This window comes from Leptinotarsa decemlineata, unplaced genomic scaffold (assembly GCF_025532065.1).
Source record: "Leptinotarsa decemlineata unplaced genomic scaffold, Ldec_3_MD MMD2_tig00000133_RagTag_RagTag, whole genome shotgun sequence".
In the NCBI taxonomy this organism is placed as follows: Eukaryota; Metazoa; Arthropoda; class Insecta; order Coleoptera; family Chrysomelidae; genus Leptinotarsa; species Leptinotarsa decemlineata.
Window position 1 is genome coordinate 5209159 of NW_027412542.1, and position 27131 is coordinate 5236289.

Consider the following 27131-nt stretch of genomic DNA (forward strand, 5'->3'; position numbering starts at 1 on the left):
TCATGTTATTTTTTTAATTCAGTGTTGCAACATGTAAACATTTTTTTCAGTGTAATTTTATTATTACTGCATTGAAAGATAACGGTTATAAAGCTTGGCAGGTATGCTTAATAAAATTCATCATTACAGAGCCCTGAAGAATTCATTCGAATATAAAACGTTGGCAGGAAAATAATTGTTTTTCTAACATAATTTGATCCTGCTACTCAACAAACTCTTCTTGATTCCTTGTTCGAATCACTAAGACATTTGAAACAGATATTGTTGAAAATATAGTCTTTTTGATGCTGCTAGCATAATGAATTATTTAAATGAAATGAATAAAAACACTTTTGTCTGAATACCACTGAAAAATTTTATTTATATGACTGGTTTCGGGTTTGATCCAATTATCAAGTATAAAACTGAAATCTGAATTTTGAAACATCAATTTTATAGAATTTTCATCGATGTTTCAAAATTCAGATTTCAGTTTTATACTTGATAATGAGATCAAACCCGATACCAGTCCTATAAATGAAAATTTCCAGCGGTATTTAGAGAAATGTTTTTATTCATTTCATTTAAGTGATCATGAATTACCATAAAGTAAAGAAGTCATCAATCACACAATGAATTATGCAAAAAGTATATTTCTTTCAGACTTCTAAATCCAAATTATGGTTTACTATCCTCTGTTCATGTCGAAGAGCTAGTGTACAATTATTATGCTTCCAGGTCTGTAAGAACCTGTTGAAAATATCTTCCAAAGATACTTCCTTGGTGATTTTTGAACTGACAATTCTATATGTTTCCCCAATATTTGAATTTTACTATTTTGTTGGTATTTTCTCAATTACATTGCCATTTAGTTCGACTTTTGTTTCTTTAATTTTGAATTTGTAAGATTGAATTTATTAGTTGAAAATTTTTAATTTTCTTCAAATTATCTCGACTTGGTTCAATACATTTTGTCCAATACTTGACGTTAAATTAATCATTTCTGTAGTTCCTTATTTTACTGTGGCTATTTGGTGGTTTGAGCAAAGCTGTTGGATGTTTTTTTAGATGAGACCACCTTCAACTTTCTAAAACTACCAAAAAGCCACAATCGTGAATTATGGGCACCAGAATTTGACATACAACCACTATCAGATCAGTTGGGGGGCCGTCTTCGAAAATATTCCGCTAAAGTTGTTTCAGCTGCTCTAGATGCCATCCTAAATGGCGGTGTTACAGTGACACAAGCTTCTTTAGATTATAAAATCAAACGTACTAGTTTACAATTCTATTTGAAAAAATTGAACATCAAGTTGAAACCTCAGGTGTGATTTTCTAGTACATTGAAATGAAGTTCTTCTATTGAGGATATATTGGATAGGATATTGAAAACCTTTTTTTTTGTTTTGCATGTACTTGATGGAGGTGCATATTTTTTTGTCATTAATTTGACTTCAATTGGCATGTAGGAAAGAAAATTTGAAGTAATTTGAATAATTGGCTATATATAGCTGTCTGACTTATAATTGAAAATTTTTGCTTGAAATGAACATTGCGAAAGTTATACACTGCAATTTTAAAAATATATCATATGTTCTGCTAAGTAAATTAGCATCAATAATTTTACTTCAAGAGACATTTATCTTTATGCATCAACTATGATTGGTCATAATTATTTTGGTATTCGGAACACTGTGTCTATGAGACTCTACTTGTATTGTATACATCGATGAATTGAATGGGGAAATTGTTATATACCCAGTGTTATTTATATATTAGTTAACGTTTCTTGTGGAAGGTGATGGTTGAATCATGATTGGTCATGATATTCTAAGTGGAGCTGTTGAAACAGTATTTTTGGGATATGAGCTTACTTTGTATAGACAACATGAAACTTTGACTATTTTCCTTGTAAATTTTATTATCAGCTAACAGATTTTCATGATTTTTATATTTTGTTTTGTAAATTGAGGGATGGAGTTATGATTGGTCATGACTGGTACCTGAAAGATATTTTCCCAATTCATTGTATCATGATCGGTCATGATTGATGGTTTTGAGATTGTGTTCAATCAGGAAAATGCAATAACTTTATTAGACAATAATATTCTTATTAGATACGATCCTGATTATTTACATATTTAGCTCACTAGGTTTATATTGAGGTATTGACTTCAACTGATATTTTTCTTAACAAAAGTTGAAAGGGTTGACATCATCTTGGTTAGTTGTCCCCATCTCTGATATAAACTTTTTTGAAATTCCATTCATATTATTCGATTAAAACTCAACTGGAGGGGGAAGTTTTATTCTGAAAAATTGAAACATTTTAGTTGAATTTAATAAAATCCACACATCTTGTTAGCAATAGTTTGATGTAAATTTAATGTAAATGGAGAGGTGGGGTCGTGATTGGTCATGAACCCGAAATATGATCGAACTTTCATTGTACTGTCTTTGTATTAATTTGTATTTCATGTATTGATGATCTTTTTTTAACGAAAAGTCAAAACGGAAGTGGGTGAAATAACATCTCCAAACTCATTGCCAGAAAAATCCAAGAAGAAATATGAAGCAGTTTACAAGGCTTTCATGGATTGGCGAAGCTTCCAGAATATCTATACATTCTCTGAGTCAGTTGTTTTAACTTATTTTGAACAGTTATCTAAGAAATATAAGTCTTCCTCATTATGGGCAACATATTCGATGTTGAGAAGTACTCTCAATATTAATGATGGTATCAATATAGAGCATTATCCTAGATTGCGGGCATTTTTAAAACGCAACTCTAAAGGCTATAAGGCGAAAAAAGCTAAACTGTTTACCCCAGATGAAGTAAATAGATTCACACATGAAGCACCCGACAATAAATATCTTGCAATGAAGGTAAACATTTGGAAAGTACCAACTTCTGATTGCATAACATGAGTCTTTTTTAAGGTGGCATTGATTTTTGGAGTCCTGGGGGCTTGTCGTGCAACTGAACTTCATTTATTGACAATTGAAGACATTCAAGACCTTGGATCAGCTCTATCAGTCAATGTTTCAGATCTTAAATCAAAAGGTTTTCGAAAATTCGTGATAACGGATTTTTTTTATAAAATTTGCAAAAGGTATATGGACCTACGTCCACAACCTGCATGCCGGGCATTTTTTCTACAATATAGAAACGGTGCGTGTAGTAGACAAAAAATTGGTATAAATAAATTTGGAGCAATGGGGAAACAAATAGCAACTTTTTTGAAACTTCCAAATCCAGAGATGTATACAGGACACAGCTTTCGGAGTCGTTATCCTATTTCTACCTCACTAATGTCTGAAACATCCACCTATTAACGTATATGTATCAAGAAATACATTTTGTACATAAAATGAAGTATTGATAATTTTTGAAAAATATCACTTCCATCAATAACTAAATGTAAATAATTTTCATTTTCTGTCAGTTATACAATAGTTCCATTATGAACAAGGTTGTACATCGAGGAGTTGAATGTATTTCCTGGCTCTTGGCCGAAATTTGTAATAGAGTTAGAAACGGTTTTATTCAAATACAAATTCTTGAGGAACGTTAATTGCATGTGTTGTTTCTTCAGAGGAAATTTAAAGTATTTTAGTTCAATGACCACAATAGATGTGTAAATGTCACTGGAAACTGTAAAAGAGCTGCAATAAAATTTTTGAAATGTTCATTTTCACAATTGGAAAATTTCGCATATTTTGAAAATTTCGAAAACGGCCTTTGAAAATTTTGGGTGTCAAATTTGTGGTCTCGGTATTCTAATGGACAATTACAGGTTTCGGTGGTTGGCATATGGGTAATCAAAGTCAAGATGAAGTATTTTTGGCCGCACAAGAGGCCGTAGGTGCTCATCGAGATTCACAAGGTAAGATTTTTGTTTCAATTGTAAAAACTTGCCTAATGTCTTGAGTCAATACAGCTTTGTTTTTAAACCATGTAAATGTATGTTTGAGTCAAGTCGATAGGCAAGTTTAAAACGCTTGCACATGGTATGGCAAAATTTAACACCCGAGTTTCCAGTCTCTGGTTCTTTAACATTTATTTTTTCTAACTTGGTAGCATTTGGTTTCCTTATATATTGCTTTCCACTTTTTAGCTTTTTTGGTGTAGTGGCTCGTAGTTTAGTTTTTCCAACATACCCTTCTCCCTCCATGAAGAAATCGTCGCCAGTGTCTTGATCCGATTTGGAGGTTGCCTTCGTATTTTCATTTTTTTCAATGGATTTATATAAGAATGTTATTCAGAAAATACTATGCATTTATACTGTTGAATGCTCATTACATTTATACTGGTAAATGTACTTGAATTATGTTAAACCGATGGCATTCATACTGTTGAATGTGGTACTCATTCATACTCGTAATAACTTAATATTTTGGAAATATATTCGTGGTAATTATGGTGTAGCTGTGGTTTTCCATTTCCAGAATGCCATTGGTTTTCAAGATGTCGTCAAAAGGTAAGAAGGGGGAGAACGGAATTGAAACCAAACTGTTTCCTTAGTGCTGTTTTGGTTTGTTGATTGTTTTTCTAGGGTGACTCTATCTGTTACAGGTACAAACTGTTTTATTACCTTACATAAAATGGTTTGTAGTTGTTGGGATACGTTATCTAAGAAAATTCAAAATTATTGGGATTACTGGAATACATTTTGGTTTTAAACCGGAGACTGTGATGTCTCGGTGTTTTTCAATTGCAGATTCTCCCGCTTGTTACAATTTTTTTTATTTTGTATCATTTACCCACCTCCAAATTTGAAAATTTTGCCATACAATTGCAAGCGCTTTGTGTTTGGGTTTTGTAATTTGGCCTGGACAAACGATATTCCACGTTGTTTCTAATATATGTGGTGATTGTTGAATTGTTTTATATGTTGATTAGTCGATGTTGAGTATCGTTTGTACTGCGTCCCGTACTTATAATGTTGGCCTTCTATCTCATGTATCTTTCAACTTTTGGTCTAACATGTATTTTATCATGTGTGCATGCTTTACAGTTGTATACATATTGTACATTGTTTTTATTTGTTTATACATGGCTAAATTTAGTCTTGTATTTTGTACTGTGTTCATCATTGCTCTGAATCTATTATATAATTGATAGATTTTGTAGTATTGATCAGATGATTGAAATATTGGTGGTTCTTTCCTTACCAATATTTTTTATCATTTCATGTGTAAGCATTGCATGATTTCATGTAATGCAAGTTAATGCATTACATACGTCTGTATGTAATGAAATTTAGGTGCCTCTTGATATCATCGAAATGCCAGTGAAAAATAATTTTGAAATATCAAAATTATTTGCCGACTACATCATTGTTTAGGGTTTTGCAGTGTTACATGTGAATTTCAAGTTGAAATTCATATAAAAATCATTACTCGACTAGTGAGATTCTATTGATCAGCATTTCTGATCAATATTTGTGATTGTGTTGCGAGCTGAACTCTCTACAAATAATATTGAAGGAAACGTTCTTATTACCATTAGTTTATTAACATTGGCTAATAAGACTTCTGGAAAATATTTGCCATGATGCTCCATTCTGTGTACTGTTGAACTTGTCAACTCAATGGTTATTTTTTTTTTAGTGAAAATTGTGTTGAAAACTATTATTTCATGTAGCTATGAGTCTATTTAGTCACATAGTGAGGTATTCTTGATAATAACTATTGCTATTTCAGAAAAATATTAGTTATCTGCTGAAAATACTCTGGATTGAAACATTTGTAGCTGTAAAAAGTTTTTTGCAGTGAGTTGAAATTCATGTGTTTGATTATATCTTCCGATTAGAACAATTTCGATTGAAATTGTTCTTGTTGAAAGATATGATACTTACTACCTATTTATTAGATTTTGTCTATTCTATGTAATTTTACATGGAAAAGTGTTTGAAAAAATAGGTTTTTTCTAAGTAATAGATGATTTTCTGTTATTGCCCTTGTAGCTGTATACGTATTTGTATACAGTGAGGTAATTACAATTTATTCATCCCAATGAATAAATTGAAAATAATCATTTTCTGCCATTGCACTTGTAGCTGTATATGTATTTGTATACAGTGAGGTAATTTGAATTTATTCATTCCAATTAATGCATTTAAATATTTTGTAGCTGTATATGTTATACAGTGAGGTATAACTAATAATTTCAGGTATTGTAGGTCTTTGAATTTGAAAAACTTGTAATTGTAGCTGTATACATTTTGTGTGCAGTGAGGTATTATTTCACTAAATCTTAAAAAAGAACATTTTTTGAGAAATATTTTCCTTTTTTTAGTAGTACAATTGAAGATGACGCCAAAACACTAAATTGAAAGTGTGATCTTTGCATTCCACTTTCGAGTTAGTTTTTTTGTGTGAACTTATTCTATCACGTTCTATATTTCAACTACTTATGATTTAAAAAAAAAAACGTTCTTTGGAATTTAGTAATTGAGCTTGATTTTGAGGCGACCACCGAAACCTCCAATCAAACTCTTTTGCCAAATGTCCGCTAATTGCCAATATTTTCAACTTCTCCGTCGAAAACTTTTGTAATGAAACTGGCGTCTTGTTAATGGACTTGATCGAGTAGAGGGCCAAACAAACTCGTCATCATTTTCAATTTCAGTAATTGGTTCGATTTGAAATATAATTTATTTCATTGGGAACTATATATTTTGTATATTGTTCCAAGCTTATTATACTTCATTAATATGATTGGAGGAATATACAGAATACTGGAATTGATTAGGCTACTATAACAAATGATTGACCTATTTATGGCTTTCTATGACTGATTTCATTACAGAACCGTGGACTTACAAGTGTTTTCGATGTGGAAGATATTATTCAGTACAGTACACTTTGGAAAGACATTTTTGATAAGAATGTGAGTTTTCTTGTGACATTTGTCCAAGAAAGTTTTCAATACGAGTTATTCTTGAGTTCATGAAAAACTGTTCAATCACTCTCTTATATACAGTTTATTACATTTTTCCAAATTTTTCGGGAATCTTGAAAAAATAACAGGTGTCATTTATATGATATTTGTTATTATCGTAGTAAGCAGGTCGATTATTTCCTATAAAGAAATGATCGGACTGGGTGGAGGTGGGCCCATTTTTAATTTTTTTTATTTCGAGTTTGAATTAGAAAATTTCAGTAGTCAACTTATCATTGGAAAAAGATGACGTCGGATGCTCCATTTTATCCTTCATCCCATTTCCCACATTACCCTGTCATTTATATCTAGGCTGTGTTGAAACTGAGTTATTATTTTCGAGTTATTTTTTCACTACTTTCTCATCTTAGAGGAAAGCAACTTTCCCACATAGTTATGAGTAGTCTTCTTTCCTCAAGAAGATATTCTGAAAATAATGAATACTTATTTTTGTCTCAGTCTGATATAGTCCTATTAATGATCTCCTTTTATGTTCCTAACAAAATCATAATTGGCGAAGCTGTCCATCCATGGTCCCCTGTTGGTTCGCTGCGTCAATAACTTGTGAGTATATTTTTTATCATTTACCAAATTGATTTGTTGAGTATGTGACAAGTGGTTTCACTCACATCAACTTGTTCATTTTAAAATTATTCAATCACATTGTCACAAATATTTCAGTAGATTTTTGTGCTTTTTCGAGTTTTGTTGAAATTGAGCAAATTTTTAAGTGAGTGTTATCTCACGAATGCTTCCAAATTTGAAGCCTGTTCAATTGCTCTTATCTCAACTTTCTGACTCTTCACTCATTCTGCAAAATACGAGATTTCTGTAATTGACCACAATTCCATGCAAAATTTTCAGGGAGTCCTATTATTTTTTGAACACGTATGATTTTATTTAGTCCTGATGAAATAATTGGTGTGCCTTGAACTCTGTAGTAAGTTGTGCGCGTGAGTGAACGAAAACCGGCCATTGAATAATTTGACAAAAAAAAATTACATCATCCTTGTTTAATATACAAATTTAAAGAAACGTTTTGGCAACTTGCCTTTGATATCACTGGAGTTAATCCCAACACCTAACTGTTGTTTTTAACACCTCGACATGTGTTTCAATCACCAAGTGATCATCTTCAAGAGGAAGTTTAATTTTCCTTGGTGATAGAAATACGTGTCGAGGTGTTAAAAACGGTTTGGTGTTGGAAATAAACTTCAGTAATATTCATTACTACACCAAAGGTTCCAAACAGTGTATCACAAGATCTTACCTTGGGTTTTTGTTGCCACTACTAGATTTTCACATAACACGTGGTGGCATATGACTTCAACAAGACTAATTTTTTACATGAGGCCTGGAAAAATCATACATTTTAAAGGTATTCTAGGAATTCCCAAAAATTTGGCATGGCTTGCAATCAATAATATACTAGTGACAAACATCGGAAATCGTGAATATTTTGCGCCTCTGGTTTTTTTGAAGCTGGTCCTCAATATTCCTTCTCTATTGTTACAGACTAACCATTTCCTGCTTATTCACCTTCGTGTGTGGCAAAAGAAGACAAATGAATTATTTATTTTACAATGTTATTGACAAAAAAATGATAATATATATTTTTCTCAAACCCATCGACGTGTTTTGATTTGTCCTAAGTTGATGTTTGGTCAAGACAAGAAAAATGGAATAGAACATTGGAATCGCTAGTACAGCAGTATTTATTTCCAGGCGGTGGAAATTGGTTTCTGCAACATATTGATCCTGATTCAACAAATGGTTTTCCTTGCTCCAACTGCGGGAAAATCTACAAACATCGAGGAAACATGCGCAGACATATGGTTTATGAGTGTGGAAAAATGGCTCGATTCCAGTGTTCTTTCTGTGACAGAAAATTTCATCAACAATCGAATCTAAAGAGACATTTCGATAACAAACATACTATGCTACCAAAATTTAGCAAGAGTATAACTGTTTATAGAACTAGAACAGTTTCTCAAACACTCTAATAGGACCTGCCATAAAATCTAGTCAACGTTACCAAAAACATTCATGATTTTTCTAAAGAAAAAAGAAATGAAAAAGCATTTGAAATAATAAGTATATGTAATGAAACGTGCGATTTCTAGGAGTTATCGAATCTTATAAGTCTTGTAAACTACAAATACTTGAGTACCGGTCAGCCAAGAGATAACGGGGATAGTTTTCAATTCATAACACTATGCCTAACTATATATTTAATGATTCTAGTCTGTGTTTAGTGTGCCATATTTTTAATCAGTAATTTATTCAAGTAGTTGCCTTGGTAGTTTCAGTTCCTAACTTAAATGACTGTAGTAAGGCAAAAATATACCAAAGATTTTCCAAAACTTTTTTTCAATTATCGAATAGTGAGAACTGAGCCACATTGCAGTAAGTATGACATTTACGTGATTTTTAGTCGAATCTTCAATCTTCTGTGGCCTTCTAGAAATGATTTAATCATCTGAAAAACTAATATTTGATTAAGACTCTTTTCGCTACACAATTGCTTCCTCGGCTGAGATAGTTACTGTGCACCGAAATGTGTCTTTAGTAAAGTTGACAATATGAAAAGTATTATCATGATAGTGAAAAAAATTGTTTTCAAATATTTTTCAAAAATACTAATTGAATTTCAATTTGAAAATTATTTCTTCAAGAATTTCAGTGAGTTCCCAATTTATATTAGAGGCTTGGATTTCGGCATACTCTTCATTTTTTCGCCAATTAACCCAATATTTTGATTTGATTTAGTTAAAAGTTTTATATTTTCATTTGAATATTTTTCTCGAGTTATTAATTCAGTTTTATTTTTCAAGATACAAATTTTCTTTGGATATTATTATAATCTTAAAAATGGAGAATCATATTGGATTGGTTGAATAGTTCAAATTGCTAAGAAACATTGAAATGGGAGATTGTGTCCGAGATCCAAGTATTTCAGAAGAGAACTTTGCCAGAAATTCAATTCATTACATCTTTCACTATTATATGCCTTTGAAATGCATGTTATTTCCTTCACTTGTTGAGGATTGAGGCCTTTTGAGGTAAGTAAGAAGTTTATATTTGTTTAGGTTTTCAAATTTTTTCAACTCTGATGAGGCCTAATTATCTACACGAGAAGTTACACTATTAGGAAATTTTTGAATCATTGGCATTACATAAGAGAAACTTTGCAAGTAATTCATTGAATAATTGTATTTTGAGAGCAATAAATAATTAAGCACATGAAAGAAATATATCAAATTTGATTTGTTTGAAGTATCTCAAATTTTGGGAAAGAAAGTTTTTGGCTTTCTACTACTCCATCTGATACAAAAAAAGGGATGAGAGAATCTTCCAAAGAAAGGAAGGAAGTAATCAATTTGAAACTCTATACATGAATGTGTAGATCATGCAAAGTAATTTTCAGACACAAACTGAAAGACATACTTTCTTTCAGTTTGTGTCTGAAAGTTACTTCTTTGCATGCAAAGTAATTTTCAGACACAAACTGAAAGACATACTTTCTTTCAGTTTTTGTCTGAAAGTTACTTCTTTGCTTGATCTACACATTCATGTATAGAGTTTCAAATTGATTACTTCCTTCCTTTCTTTGGAAGATTCTCTCATCCCTTTTTTTGTATCAGATGGAGTAGTAGAAAGCCAAAAACTTTCTTTCCCAAAAAATTAATCACTCCTAAAAATATAACCCCTTCAATTCATATCTCAAATTTATTTTTTATAACAATACTAGAAATTTCCCTTGAAAAGTTAACATATATAGATTACGGAATTGAAGTAAAAGCCTATCTGAAACAACACCTAGTAACTAACCTGTTGAATTACATAAGAATCGAGGATTCGTTTTCAATTTGTGCAAGAAGTTTCCGAAATTAGCATTGTAAGGAATATTGAATTTTTTTTCATAAAATAGAGAACGAAGGCAAAATAAGTTAGAGTTCAGTCTGACGCCACCGTTAATGAGTTTTTTCGGGTGCTGTAGAGAATATAAATGTTGTTTTTTGAGTTCTTCCCCTGAACTAGATCTGAACATTTTGTGAGAAAAGAGATGCTTTTTATATAGCTCAATAACTTTATTTTGAAAATGATTTCATCCAACAATTTTGTAGAACTTTTTCAACGAAAAATTAGAACTAATGTTGCAGTTTTTCAATTTGTTGAGGTGTTATTGAGCTCCAAACGAGGCAACCAATAGGCTAGTTATCAGTTTCAAATAAACTCCAAAAAATAGTTTTTGCATATGTGAATAAATAATTCGAAAGATATGAGGAAAATATAAAATGAAGTTTATGGAAATGTTTAAAATGAAAACTTTTTCCAATCACCAGGAATCCAATATCCTCGACGCGTGTTTCAACAAGCAATTTTGCATCTTCAGTTTTCTTGAACTACTGGAGGTTCAAGAGTAATGAATTCCTGGTGTTTGAGAAAAGCGCTTGTTTTTGGATTTATCTACATCAGAGGTACCCTCTATATAAATATGATTTGTATGCATTTATCTATTTCACTTTGGTATTGGTCCTTCAAAATATTGAAACGCTTTAAGGAATGATGAAATTTTTTGTTGAAAACACTTTGTATAAATAATCTCTGATTTTTTTTTCTGAGATACTAAAATACTTCAAGAAATGAAGAAAACTTCAAACATTAAATGATAACTATCATTTTCTATTGAAAAAATCTATAGAAAAAATTAAGAAAATTTCAGACAGCCATTGGAAATGAAAGTGTTTTGGCTTTCTACCCATTCTCAAATAAAATATAATAAACTTACTTTCGAAGAAGGCAAGAAAGAAACTACAATAAATTCTGCCAAAATGTGTAGATCATGCAGATGAGCTTTTTTTTGATGAAAATCGTAAGAATAACCCATTTTGAAACAACTACTTTCTTCAAAGTACTAATTATACGAAAGCAAGTTCTTTCGAAACTACTGCCTTCATGTGAAAATTGAAGTACTACACTTTCCCAATTTAGTTAGTACTTTAAAACATTCATTAATATAATTGAAACAAACGTTCAAAGGAATGATACGCAGCGTAATGCAAGAAAAATATTGCCATACTCAGATGGAACACTCTCATCCTTACTTAATGATGTACTTTTCAAAGTTTTGGGTTGAAAGAAAACACTTGTTTTCTTAAAAACTAATCAGTACTAAGACATATTTCCTTTTCAAAGTCTTGAAAAATGTATTCTCAGAATAGCAAGGTCTCTGAAATAATCGGGGCTCCTCAAACTTTTGCTACTGATAAATTTTGAGCTTGTTGAAGTAATCAAAAACGCTTACGTATATTGGATGAATGTTCTTTGAAACGAGTTCTTATAACTCGCTTAGCCTGATCGATATATGAAATAGCTGTAATGAGTGTGAATGAAGGAAAATGTATCGGTCAGGCTGAGCGAGGTAAAAAGTCGTTTCAAAGGATACTCAGGATATATTTGATTTCGAAATCATTGACGTTTCAATCACTTTTGAAGTGCTTTGGTATTTGGGACCAGTTCTTGTTTTCGATTATTAAAGGTTCAAGTTCCACCTTTGATTGTTATGCACTTCTCCATAGAAAGTTGAAATTGTCTCTAATTTGGATTCTTGGCAAAAAAGGAATCTGTTTTGTCTAACCTGTCATAGACATCGCTTTGTGTTTGCTAAACAAACACTGAATTACCTAAACCTTAGCAAAATCTACCAGAATGAGTCCATTTCGAAGCATTAATACGTTTTTCGAAGTATGTTACCAAACAATTGTTAGATAACACTACTGCTGACATACGTTGCATGACAAGACTTGCAGGTCGGTGTTGCCTGAATCATTTTATGAAGAGACTTGGATTGGCTGAAGGCAGTTCGTTCCTTCTTTGTTTTGAAGATGATAAACCAGAAGAATATGCGAACTGATGTTTTAAACTTTCACGGTCGGATACAAAAACCAGATATTAGAGCATCTGGGCCAAAGAAGTCCAAGAAACAAATGCGCACCCAGGCAGGCACCCATCCTTCATCTTACTTACCTGACAGGATAGGAAAAATTGTAGGACCAAAATTAAAATATCAATTGACCGGTGAAAATATACGAGTAAATACGGGTGGTTTCAAGTATTGAATAGGAATATTGAATAAAAAATAGATCAGAATTTTTCCTTTCTTGGATACATCGTGTAGCATAAGTACGTTGAAATATTCAAGTAACGTATTCCTGAGACAATTTAAAAAAATAAGTCTATATAAATTTGTTACCGGAAATGCTTGGTTTCGGAGATACAGGGTGTTGAAATTGAATTTTTTGTTCGTTTAAAAAAATGTTCACAAAAACTACTTTATTTGCACGAAATTTGGTACCCGGGATTTTTCTGACGTGGGGAATCATAATTCATTATTAATTTTCATGTAACGTCTAGAGGGCGCTGCGTACGCTGTCCATTTATTTCTAATTGTCCTTAACTTTTTTGACAGTAAACTTTTGGTACTTTTGGATCTCGTCAAAATAAACAACTTTTTCCTATAAAATGTTGATGAAAATAACTAAAATTGCAAAAAACTTATGACAACCAACCATGTTTTTAAAAATTTCAACAATTTGTATCTCGAAAACGGATTATTTTTCAATAAAGATCTAATTCGGAGTAGTGTTCCAAGCTTTTGAGAAGCAGCATGTGCAATTCCAGTATATTGTCTCAACTAAAATTAGTTTATTCTCAGACGACCCCAAAGGAGCCTTTATGGCAACTGGGTTTTCTCAAGGTGAATAAGGTGGAAATTGACATGAAAATGTCGAGGTCGACAATTCAGCTGAATGCGCCGAATTTTATGGATTCCGAATTGAAATACATGACTATTCACCGTAATGGTTTGGAACATCATCTAAGGTTGAAACGTGTTCTGACGTCAGAAGTACGCGTAAAACCGTAGCATCTCTTCGAAGTTTAACTTTTCGAGATCATTATAAATACAACCTAACTCGTCATTTCAGCACAGGTTTCACGCTCAGAGCATTTTAGGGACTTTCCTGGGTTTCTTGTAGACATTTATAAACGGATTGATAAATTGCGTCGTTGATATTACACTATCAGCAGTACTCTTCAATGATCACTTTTTTCTATAAAAAATGTTTTCACACTCACCTAATTTACGAAACTATAATACGAGTTTCACTATACAATTGCTTTTCCAGGCGTGTTCATATTGTTACTTGGAATACCTTATGGATTTTCATCAAGTATCGGTCAATTCCATCTCATAGCACTTGATGATTCATAGTTACCTCTTGCAGTTCAAGAAAAAAATTATCTCTTGATACATCTTCATTCAGATTTGTCAGTATACATAAAATGTATGTCTTGTCCATGTTTGCAACTACCATTACGACGACGCCATCTATGGGATCGACAGAAAATTCAAGCCACGCAAATAAGTAATGAACGAAGTTCTTAAAGGCGGTCTGATGCGAATCAAAGTTTCGACATCTACCGCGACAAACAAGATTCGTCTACTGGTTTCCTCAGAAGACGAAATCGGACTGTAAACTACTAGATCCCCTTAACAAAGTCTTCGTTATCCAATACAAGACATCACTGTATTGGCCCTCCATAAGTCTCGTCAGTGGTTCTAGTTTAAACCACTAATGCATTGCTGGACTTAACACTCCTCAAAGGACCAGCCTGCGCAAGGCGATGACACAATCTATGAGATCGACAATCCACGAATATCAAACGAGGCTTCTCAAGGCGATCAGTTACAAAGCCAAGCTTCCACATTGATTACCGAACGAGATTCATCCTGCTTTTCTCTACAGCTTTCACTGTTTGGTAACAACTGAAAAGCAGGGCCCAAAAACAAAACATTTTGTGATCCAATATCAGAGAGCGCTTGACCGATCAGCCTTAGGTTTCATCATTGGTACAAGGCTGAACCATTAATCTATTTCTGGACTCAAGTGCCCCTAAAGGCCCTAGGCAGTCAGTTGTGAAGCCAAGTAGCTTTTACTGTGAGGCCATTAGTTGAAACTAGAGTCCAAGACTACGGAAAACTAAAACTACGTATATCAATGATGAACAAGACTCCCATCTGCTGCGTTGAAATGTCAAGCTTTGTAATGCATACGAGGTTCAGCCTAGCACCCCTGGTGTCAGATCACGAATACTTTGTTTTTAGTCTCTTATTTCAATCGCTCATGGTAGTGAGAGGAATGCGTTTTCAAATGTGGTATGATATGAACTGGCCCTGTTTCGAAATAAATTCTTGCGAATTGTTGTGTATTAGAGTTAGTTGCGACTTGTTAATTTCGTCGGTTGTAATATTAATCTCACTATTTTTGGACACCTATATTAGTGTTACAAAGTGAATGTTGTATCATTTTGCTACACTTGGCACACTCTTGTCGCTGGAATTCCAAAGGCTGCTTCTCAAAAGCTTGGAACACTGTTCCGAACCAGAAAACTGTAAGCGCCTTAGCAACTTTTGATGCTTTCTAAAGCTGAAATCAGACCTTTGGAGTATTATCCTCATGTATGGAACTCCGCCCCAAAGCATACCCTGAAGCTGCTGATTGACAGTCTGGAACAGCGATGGAAAATTGGAGATTTGTGTCTCTTGTATAGATACTTTCACGGGAGGTGTTCAAGTGACTTGGCACTTTTCATTCAACCATGGGCGGTACATCTCGGAAATACGCGACGAACTGTGGCTGCCCAAGTCTGTACACCTCGAACTTCACTGTTCAAGAACTCTTTCATTTGGAGAACTGCGATTATGTGTAATAAACTTCCTGAGAACGTTTTTCCAAATGGATATAATCTCCAGCGATTCAAATCCAATGTGAATCGCTACTTTCGCACAGGCACCGCTCTTAGAGCGCCTCAAGGATTTTCCTGTAGTGCTTGTGTTGTAATGCTTGTGTTTTGTCTTCGAATAAAAAACACGAATTCAAAATGGTTATTATTCATTTTTAGCCTCTGCGGCGCCCTTATGAAGATCTTGTCTAAAGTTGAAAAAATAAAAAAGTTAATCAATTTTTACTACAAACTAACTTTTATAATAATACTATCCTGTTTGTTTAAATGTTTCATGATGCATTTCATTAGTTCGGACTTCTATTGCCTAATTTGATATAAAATGATTTGAATCAATAACATTAAAACGATTAACGAAAAAATAACAATTATATTAAGAAAAAAACTGAAATTACAATGAAATAAAATATTAAGCAATAATTGAAAACTGAACAATTAACAAGAAATGGAAATTAAAAGATTTCAAGCCAAGTTGCTTCACACGTTTCGATTGTTAGTATCCACAATCGTCTTCGGGTGATGACTGGACTTTTCCTCTGAGAGCTGACTATTTATAGGTCATTCGAGTTCTTTCACCTATCCCCTCTTCCCTCTCTCCGCTTCAGCGGGAGCTGACCGTTTGGAGGAAGTTGGTCGTTTTCCGCTGGATTATAGGTTTCCAAATGTTGCGTATCTCTACGCTAGCTTAGCTAGATTCGTTGTTGAACAACATACATATATGCGGCTTCTCTGAATTTTCTCCTAAACCAGTGTTTCTCTTTATGGATGATTTCAGCTTGAGATCACTTGATGTTATGTTGATGAGTCCAAACATGCTCTGCTATTCCTGATTTGCTGGTTTATCCTCGCTGTGTGTGTTTCTTCGCAGGGCTGCTCTTGAGTTTGGTATGGATAGTATTCCCAGATCTGAAGCAGGTTCTGATGTTATACTTTGACCCAACTCTTATCCTTTCCGACAATCATCTGATGTAGGGAAGTACAAGTACTGGTTGTGACTGCTTTTCTTTATTGTGAGGCTCTTCTGTCCTCTAGCCAAAGTCTATTCCACCATCACATTGGAGTAACCATTCCGTTGAAGGTCATTTTTGATGATGCCTAGTTGCTTCTCGAGACCTTCCTTCGTATTACAGAGCCTGGAAGCACGGTCTACTAGAGTCTTTTTTCAGGGATTTCAAATCATTTTACATATATCATAGTAGACAATGGAAGTCCGAACTAATGAAATACCATCTTGTAGCCGGAACCTAGCTATCTTGATAAATTAATAAAGTAATTCTTTGAAACGCTGTGGTAGATGACTTCAACTGTCCATTCAACCCAATGAGTATCCATATATATTACACTTTAATATTTTCCTAAATTTTGAACAATCAGAACTTTTTTTCACTGATATGAGACTTCCCATTTGTTTGCGTATAAATAAAAATTAGTGATGTGCCGAGTCGCTGTTTTGATGGATGGAGTCGATTCGAGTCAGTTTATACGGTATTCGAATCATGACTCGATTCACTGATTCGAGACCACTTCTCGAATTCTATGTTTGGTATTCGAATTTTGACTCGAACCCGGTTGGTCTAGAAATTCAAGTCCAGAAATTCTAGTCCAGAACTAGAGTCCGATTTTAGAACAAAAGGGAAACTGAAACTCTCAACTTCAAACAGCGTGTAGGTTGAGCATAATGACATAACAATAATAAATCAATAATTTTTAATGAAAGATAATTATAAACATTAAATAAAAACATAGAGCATAGGAGTTTTATGGATTTAAACAAAAAAAATTAAATCTGATATTGTTTTTCTCATTTTATTCTAATATTTGAAAATATCTTATATTTTGCGTACGATTACGGTGGGCAGCCCATCAAACTGTCAAATTTTCCCAAACGGAAACCAACCTTATTATTTCGCTATAAAGGATTACAGAAATTTGACAGGTTTGTATAGCCTGACGTGCTGGCGACTGTACATCGTAACAAAACCAAAAAGGTCGTGTAAATACGGTTTAAATAGTACCGTTGGCAACGTTGTACGAGCGAGTTGACCAAAATCGAATACGAGACTCGAATCAGTTGGACTCGCATACATTCTTCGAGTACCGGAATCGAGTCCGGCGTACTCGAATCAAAATGAATTGGTATTCGAGTAGGCGAGTTCTAAAGCAAGAATCGAGTCAAACCGTACTCGGCACATCGCTAATAAAAATTTTGGCAACTACAGTAAATATCAAAGAATGTCATCTCTGGGCTGCCTATATGTTGAAACTGAACTGTAAATTTTCATCCGATCTACTTTTTTTCCTAAAGTAAAAATTGAAATGTCTTTTTTTTCCGAAAAAAACCTCTGCAATGGATCAATGTTCAATTCAGTAACATTCCTGCTTTATTTTTTATTCACTTTGAACTTCGTGCAGGAATTCTCGTGGTTGTCGTTGCCTCCGTTTGTGAAAATTTTTAAAGAATGTAAACATTAGGTCAGTATTCAGCGTATTCCCAGTAAAGTATTTGAATTCCTACCAGAAATCCTGCTATGAGATGTGGCACACTCCTGCGCCATGTATTTTAGAAAATTTTTTTGTTTTCACTCCGGCAGGGCAATGTGTAGTTCTTTGTCTTAATACATCCTTATTCCATTGCTGGTATTTCGTGGATTATGTATTTATGAGTATAAAACGGAATAGGTAAATAAACGTAAACCCTCCAATATATATTTCTGTCAAGAAGGTACCGGGAATGAATCATTCAAAAACCGGCGTGAAGAGATTGTAGAAATAATTTTTGTAACTAGGTCTATACTCACGCGGAGTCCAAGCGCCATCCTTTATTTAGTTTGTTTGCGGTACTCAATTTGTTATTCAACCTCAAACTTGTTTTGCTATTTTAAAATTTTTAAGACAAATAATTTGTCTTAAATTGCATTGCAAATGGTATTGCGTGTGCCGGAGCACTAAAAATGTTGTATAGGACTTAAGATGAATCAACTTTATCATACACACCTTGCATATAAGTGGTACAGTGCATTTAAAAGCGGTCGAGATGTGGTGGGAGATTTGCCTCGTTTCAATATCTTCAACTGAACTCAACATTGCTAAATTAAAAGAAATAATGACAAAATCGTCATTTACATCTAAGAGATAGGCGCCGTTTACATCTGAAAGATAGGCGCTGAAATACCTACGTCTCATGAATCAGTTCGTACCATTTAATACGATTTTTTTGGAATGAAACAAGTTGCTACTCGACTAGTGCCAAAAGTCCTAAATTTTTCGCATAAGATCAATCGCGTGAAGGTCGCTGAAGACATGTTATAACGAGTCAATTCCGACCCATTATTCATAAAACTTATTGTAACTGGTGATGACACATGGGTTCACAAATTTGATATGCAAACCAGTCAAAAAGCTTCGGAATGGCACCTGCCAACGAAACCAAAAAAAGGCTGGTCGAAGTCGATCATACGACAGTTTTTTTTTCGATTACCGCGGTCTTGTGCACTCGAAATTCTTGCCAGAAGGTGAGACAGTAAATAAAGAATATCATCTGAGCGTTATGCGGTTTTTGAGAGAGCAAAAACGTCCAAAAATACCAGACATTTGGAAAGTTAACTCATGGGCATTAAACAATGACAACGCACCATTTCATAAGGCCATAATTATTAACGAATTTCAGGCCAAAAACTCAATAAGGCTTATCGAACAGCCACCGTATTCACCTGATGTGGCCCCGTTCGATTTTTTTTCCAAAACTCAAAATACCACTTCAAAACGCCCGTTTCATGTCTATAGATGACATACTAGTACTGTACTGAAGTTGAACCAAAAAATGTATTGGTGGATTAGGGTGTATTATTTCGGAAGGGGTCTACTTTTTGCTTTTCAATGACCAATCTCCGGTACTTTTTTGACATAGTAGTATAGTTATATTCTCGCAAACACGAAGTCACAAAATAAGTTCGTTATTTCGACAAAATAGTGTTGCCGAAAATTATCTTTATGTCGACTTGAAATTATTATTATCGTACACATTAAAAACAAATCGCAACACCCAGCGACTCTAAAGCTCCAAAGGAAATATGAATAAGTGGCCACTTGGCATAAAAGTCTCACTAAACATTCAATAAGCAGTAATTAGTTTTGCTTTTTCATTTGTTCTTGTTAAGTCAATGTATGCAAGTTTAGATTTAGATTCACTTTTTAGCCCGAAATTGAATACAAACTTAAATAATAGTATTATTGTAGATCTTTGTAAAGTCAAAAATGTTACATGGTTGGACATAGAACTGTCAAATATCACTCCACTATTATTCCCATCTGAAATTTTCGACATGTGGGTCGTCATGAGGAAATACATTATTTTATAAATTTTCAAAATATTGTTGGTCTATTGCTTACAATTAATTTACTTCTATAAGTAATCATAAGTTTTCTTGACTATTAGAATATTATTGGGAAACATATCGAACATAAAGAACATATCCTATGTTGAATGAGTTTATGCTATCAGTAAGTAGTTGCGTTGCATATGTCTAGGAATAATAGTGATGAATGATTTTACTAAAAGGTTACTCAGTACAAGAGATACTAACCCAACCTGACAAATAACAGAATTCAACATCTGCATATTATGATAAATTGCTCTTCCATCCAACCAGCAACAGCTAAATAATATTAATACAAAATATTTTGCAAACAAACTTGATGAAAAAAAGAAGAAAAGAAAGGGAGAAAATCTGGAATAGAGGCGAAAAATGAATAATTGAAAATTTGATATCTCAATATCAGGTATTGAAAAAACTTGCATGAGTTATGCAGTTTTTGAAGTCTCCGCCTGTCAGATTTCAAGAGTCTTGGACGATAAACAGTATTTGCATAATAGACAAGAGATGGTAGCAGTGCGTCACGGAGTATAATTTCGTTGTTCAAAAAATTTTTATTCGAATATACTAATTTTAGATTAATATAACCCTTTTTAAAAATCTGAGAAACATGTCAAGTGAATCGCAGAAAATTATCGAGATGAAGACCTAAATTTTTCGTGACGTCTTTATTTGGATGGAAGTATAATCAATTCGCTACAAAGATTCTTTGTAGTTGGCTACCGAGGAGTATGACATAAGATTTAGATGAGTTTACATTGAGACAGTATTTGCTTGATTCAGTTATCAGAGTGCAGGTTATCACTAATTTGATCGAGCATAGTATTGAGTGAATTTTCATTGAATTTAATAACAACTGTATCGTCGGCGTAACAACGCATGGAAGTATATAGGGTGTAACTAAATAAGTGTGAAAACATATAAGGAGGTGATTCCTCATCGAAAAAAAGATAGAATCTTTCATATAAAGAAATTTCATTGGAGCATCCCTTGTTAAGATACAGCCCCTTAAATGGGGTACATAAAATTTGTATAACAATTTTTTTCACAAGCACTAAAAAAGTTACAATATTGAAATTACCCTGACGTATTGTGCTACCAAAAAGACACTTACCCAGAAATTTATTTGGTTTACCTCAAGATTGTAAGGGGTGGAAAACGCAACCCCTAAAATTAATTTCCAATGTAACTTTTTGTCTTATTATTTGTTTACCATTTAAAAATGTATTTTCGATAGCCTGTTTCATTCTAAACAAAAAATGTCTTTTGGGTTTTTTGCCCAAAATGAACCAGTTCGCAGCAATACATCGTCATAAATGCGAAAATACGAAACTAATCTATCTAGTAGGTCGCTATAAGCGATAGTGACAATTGAATTGGTAAGACGCTGTCACTTTGTGAATTTTCTAAATCGAATTAATACTAATTGTGTATTGTTGTTCTGTTCTTAATTTGTTACTTTGATAATTTACTTTTTATTAAAATGGCATACACAAATGAAGAAATGGCTGATATGCATTACGTTTACGGTTTGTCACAGGGGAATGGGTTAGAAGCTTCTAGAAGATATGCTGAAATGTATCCTCAATGGCAGCATCCTTCACATAGAATATTTGCTCGAATTCATCAACGATTAAGAGAATAAGGTTCATTCGACAAAAGAACGCAGGATTGTGGTCGCCATCGAGAAGTACGAACACCACAGCTTGAAGAAGCAGTATTTAATTTGATTGAAGAACAACCTACTACCAGTACTAGAAAGATTGCTTTCCAGCTAAATGTTGATCATATGACGATATTTCGAATTTTAAAGGAACAACTCTTATACCCTTACCATCTGCAACGAGTACAGGCACTGTTACCGCGAGATTTTCCAAACCGTCTTGAATTTTGCAATTGGATGCTGGAAATGATTAGAAGAAATTGTGACTTTCTGAAGACGATATAATTTACAAACGAATGTAGTTTTTCTCAGTACAAAATTATTAATTTTCATAATTACCATATATGGACTGATGAAAACCCTCACGCTTTTGTCGAAACTAACCATTTAGAACAGTTCTTTTAACGTGTGGCTCAGAGTTGTTGGGTATGATTTAATTGGGCCTCATTTTTTACCTCCTAGAATAAATGGTGAGGCATACATTCAATTTTTAAGAGAAGTGTATCAAGTACTGCTGGAGGAAGTTCCTTTGGGCGTCATTATGGGGCTCTCGCCCATTTTAGTTAAGTAGCACGTCAGCATTTAACTGAAACATATGCAAATCAGTGAATAGGTCGAGGAGGACCACAGAACTGGCCCGCTCGATCCCCGATTCTCAATCCTCTCGATTTCTCTATTTGAGGCCATTTACAGCATTTGGTTTATCGTACTCCTGTTCGCAATGTAGAGGACTTGAGAAACCGCATCATCGATGCGTGCAGGGTAATCAGAGAGGCCCCAGGAACATTTGAGCGAATACGTGGCTCAATGCGCCGACGTCTAGACGCATGCGTAATGTCTGAAGGTAGACATATTGAACATTTACTATGATTTCTACATGTTGTGTGTTTTGTTATTAATAAATTAGTTTTGTTTATTACCCTTTAATCGTTTAATGCAGATACTAACTACAAAATAACAATACATCCAGTTCGCATTTATGACGATGGATCTCTGTAGTTGTTCGTAAAATAATTTTTTGCTGCGAACTGGTTTATTTTGGGCAAAAAACCCAAGACATTTTTTGTTTAGAATGAAACAGGCTATCGGAAATAAATTTTTAAATGGTAAACAAATATTTAGACAAAAAGTTACATTGGAAATAAATATTAGGGTTTGCGTTTTCCACCCCTTACAACCATGGGGGTAAACCAAATAAATTTCTGACTAAGTGTCTTTTTGGTAGTACAAAACGTCAGGTTAATTTTAATATTGTAACTTTTTCAGTGTTTGTGAAAAAAATTGTTATATAAATTTTATGTACCCCCTTCAAGGGGCTGTATCTTAACAAGGGATGCTCCAATGAAGTTTTTTCATATGAAAGATCCTATCTTTTTTTCGATGAGGAATCACCTCTTTAAATGTTTTACACTTATTCAGTTACACCCTGTATAAAACAAAGAGAAGTGGACCTAAAATCGATCTTTGGGGGACCCCATTATTTATTTTAAGGGTAGTCAATTTGATATTGATTATGACATATACTGAGAACTGTTTAGCAGATAATTTTCAAGCAGAGGTACGACGCTAGAGGCAAAACCCAGGTACAGTATTACCAGAAGTAGGGAGTGGTAAATGCGATCAAATGTTTCAGAGTAGTAGTCCAGCATTAATAAAAGATACAAGTTTGTTTTTGTCACAATGTAAATCGTGTACAACTTTCAAATAAGCTGTTGGGCAGTTGTGGTTTGTCAGGGATGAAGTTAATATTTCGCTGTTTATTAATTAATGTTCAATGATCAGGATAATGAGCGTCAGTGGTGAAGTTAAGGGTGGCAGCTTGTGAATATGCAAAAATATGCCTCAAGTATTTTCATACTGTGCTAAAATTTATGAGATAGGTTTTGGATCATTCTCAACTGAAAAAATATATTTAGTTGTCAAGTGAATGGACAATTTTTAAACCCACAAACATTCAGCTGACGAATATTTTCAATTTTGTAAACAATAGTCCTTATTTTGATTTCAGTGATTATTATATTAATGAAAGGAACTTCCTTGGTTGTTTCTAATAATATATACAAAAATTCATGCATGGAAAACGATCAAGTATGGAGTATTTTCATTGTTAACAAAAATTGAAATGGCCGTTAGCTGAATGTTTGTGAGTAAAGATTGAAGAGAACAAAATCTGGCATGGTAGACCGTGGTCGTATGGAACCTGAACTATCAAACGTTTTGTCTACTATTGAGGCCGACATCATCAGTGGTATGTGCGTTGATGATGTCTGCCGCAGTAATAGACGAAACGTTTGGTGCTGTTCGACCACGGCTTACGAACCTAGATTGTGTTTTCTCAAATCGTGACTCTGGCCGTGAAAGCCTATGTTTTTATACTATAAAATTAGTTAGTTCATTTGCCAAGTATTGGTATGATTTCCGTATGGTATGAAATGACTGATTCAAATGCTCGTTTCCTCCCAGGCTATACAGTTACAGGTCATTATGTATTCATAAATAATTCGCAATTCTGGGAAAAGTTGAGCTTTTTGTAATTTTCACTAATTACTAATTTTTCCTTTTTTAAAAATTCAGATCGACTGACTACTAATGTAGGTATATTTAAGGAACTTATTCATATTTCGTTTTGTAAATTCAATCGTCATTAATGATTTATACATGTTTTCAAAACAGGTCTCTATGAAACAAATCAGGGAGGAGAGATATTGAGAAGTTTACTATTAGGTTTACCTGGACCTTCAGAGTGGAAATGACGCTGGACTCTAACCCAAAACGAAGCAACAATTTGACAAGTAACCCGAAAAGTACATATCAAAAACTACATTTTTTATCCTTTGAAAGACATATTTATTTATGGAAGGTGCAATATTCAAAGACCTATTTATATATAATGCTTTGATTTATATATAATTGGAATGTTATTCAATTAATTTTTTATTGTCTACATATTACGGAAGTAAAAATTATTTATTTTTTATTACCTATTTTTTCTCAAACTGTATGAACAAATTTCATGAGTGATAGATAAATAGGGAAAATTTTCTTTCTCAAATTGCAACTGACTGATTACTCAATACCTAATTTTGTTACTATTCATTCAGGCAATTTCCATATTCTTCATCCCTGTGAAGAATTTCTTTTCGCCTAGTTTAAGTAAAATTTTCTCAAACTATTTGAAGCTGTTCGATTCCACATACCAAATCCCAGAAAAATGTTGCCTCTTCAGAATGAGAAAGGAAAATTGCTCCTGTAGATTCATAGATTTCATTTTACTATTTCATAAAGAGGTATACATTTTTTAAATTGAAAGTGAGAAAATCGAAATAGTAAAACACATTTTCATTTTACTGGATTATTATATGCACACTTCAACTCGTGTTTGTTTAGCGAGTCAATTGTTGAAATACTTTCTTCTGAAATAACATTGCAATTCCAACAAAATGAAATGGTAAATTGGTATGTAGTAGTTGCTTAAATCAATTTGACGCACAAGAATATTTATATTAGTATTAAACAAATCAATAACCATTTTCCGCGCGTCGTAAGTTCTACATTTGTTTGAAGGTGATTGACAATATTTTATGATGAATTTCATTAGTTCGGACTTCCATTGTCTGATATTATATAAAATGATTTGAAATTCCTGAAAGAACTAATAAAAAAGAAGAATTGAAAAAGTATAGCTGAAAATAACAAGTATATTCAGCAGAAAAACCTTGAAATGAAATAACAGTGAAATAAAATACAAGTAAAAACAGAACAATTGAACAAAAGTTAAAAAATAAAAAATTATGGGATTCCAAGTCAAGTTACTTCACGTGAAGTAACTTTTTTGATTTTTTGTTCAATTGTACTATTTTTGGGAAAGACAGTTTTTGGCTTTCTACTACTCCATCTTGATACAAAAAAAAGGGATGAGGGAATCTTCCAAAGAAAGGAAGGAAGTAATCAATTTGAAAATGAGTAACTCTATACATGTATGTGTAGATCATACAAAGAAGTAACTTTCAGACACAAACTGAAAGAAAGTTCTCCTGAAACAGCTACTTTCATATAAACATTGAATTACACGAAAGACAAAATTCTTTCGAAACAAATACTTCTATATGAACACTGAATTATACAGAAGAAACTTTTCTCTACTCAGTTTGTATTTCAAACATTCGTTATGGAATAAAAATCAGATATCATTCACTTGAGTTCTACTTTGAATGAATGGTAATAAATTGCACTTACATGGACCACTGTTACCCTCACTGGTATACACCGATGTTTCGCCTTAAGACACTTGCCCCAACGCTCTTCAGTACCAAATTGGATAACATTATAGAAAATACACACAATTCATTCATGAATTACGAATTTTTTTTTATGTCAAGGAATAAGCTTGATCTGCGTATGTCATCGATGACATCGTAATGACATTCATTCACCTATTTGATTTAATACCAGCCAAGAGGAATCTTATTTGAATTGAAGGGGTTATATTTTTAGGAGTGATTAATTTTTGGGAAAGACAGTTTTTGGCTTTCTACTACTCCATCCCTTCAATTCGAATAAGATTCCTCTTGGCTGGGATTAAATCAAATAGGTGAATGAATGTCATTACGATGTCATCGATGACATAAGCAGATCAAGCTTATTCCGTGACATAAAAAAAATCGTAATTCATGAATGAATTGTATGTATTTTCTATAATGTTATCCAATTTGGTACTGAAGAGCCTTGGGGCAAATGTCTTAAGGCGAAACATCGGTGTATATCAGCGAGGGTGACAGTGTTCCATGTAAGTGCAATTTATTACCATTCACTCAACGTAGAACTCAAGTGAATGATATCTGATTTTTATTCCACAACGAATGTTTGAAATACAAACTGAGTAGAGAAAAGTTTCTTCTGTATAATTCAGTGTTCATATAGAAGTATTTGTTTCGAAAGATTTTTTTCTTTCGTGTAATTCAATGTTTATATGAAAGTAGCTGTTTCAGGAGGACTTTCTTTCAGTTTGTGTCTGAAAGTTACTTCTTTGTATGATCTACACATCCATGTATAGAGTTACTCATTTTCAAATTGATTATTTCCTTCCTTTCTTTGGAAGATTCCCTCATCCCTTTTTTTGTATCAAGATGGAGTAGTAGAAAGCCAAAAACTGTCTTCCCCAAAAATTAATCACTGCTAAAAATATAACCCCTTCAATTCAAATAAGATGTACTATTTTATTTCACTGTTATTTCATTTCAGGGTTTTTTGCTTAATATAATTGTTATTCTAGGCTTTTCTTTTTTGATTTTTCTTTTTTATTAGTTCTTTCAGGAATTTCAAATCATTTTATATAATATCAGACAATGGAAGTCCGAACTGA

The 27131-nt window shown here is 33.2% G+C and overlaps 1 protein-coding gene and 1 long non-coding RNA gene across 6 annotated transcripts in view; both read left to right on the top strand.

The window, feature by feature from the left end:
- Window positions 1-27131, top strand: part of Lola (longitudinals lacking) — a 499448-nt gene that overhangs the window by 7993 nt on the left and 464324 nt on the right. For all 5 annotated transcript variants that reach the window (XM_074172691.1, XM_074172692.1, XM_074172690.1 and 2 more), the window contains exon 4: window positions 3777-3866. In XM_074172691.1, the coding sequence (XP_074028792.1) occupies window positions 3777-3866 (90 nt within the window). The remainder of the gene's footprint in view (window positions 1-3776; window positions 3867-27131) is intronic.
- LOC141481298 (uncharacterized) lies at window positions 3873-8549 on the top strand. Its single transcript, XR_012464875.1, has 2 exons — window positions 3873-7489; window positions 8441-8549. It is a non-coding gene; the product is annotated as an uncharacterized lncRNA (long non-coding RNA).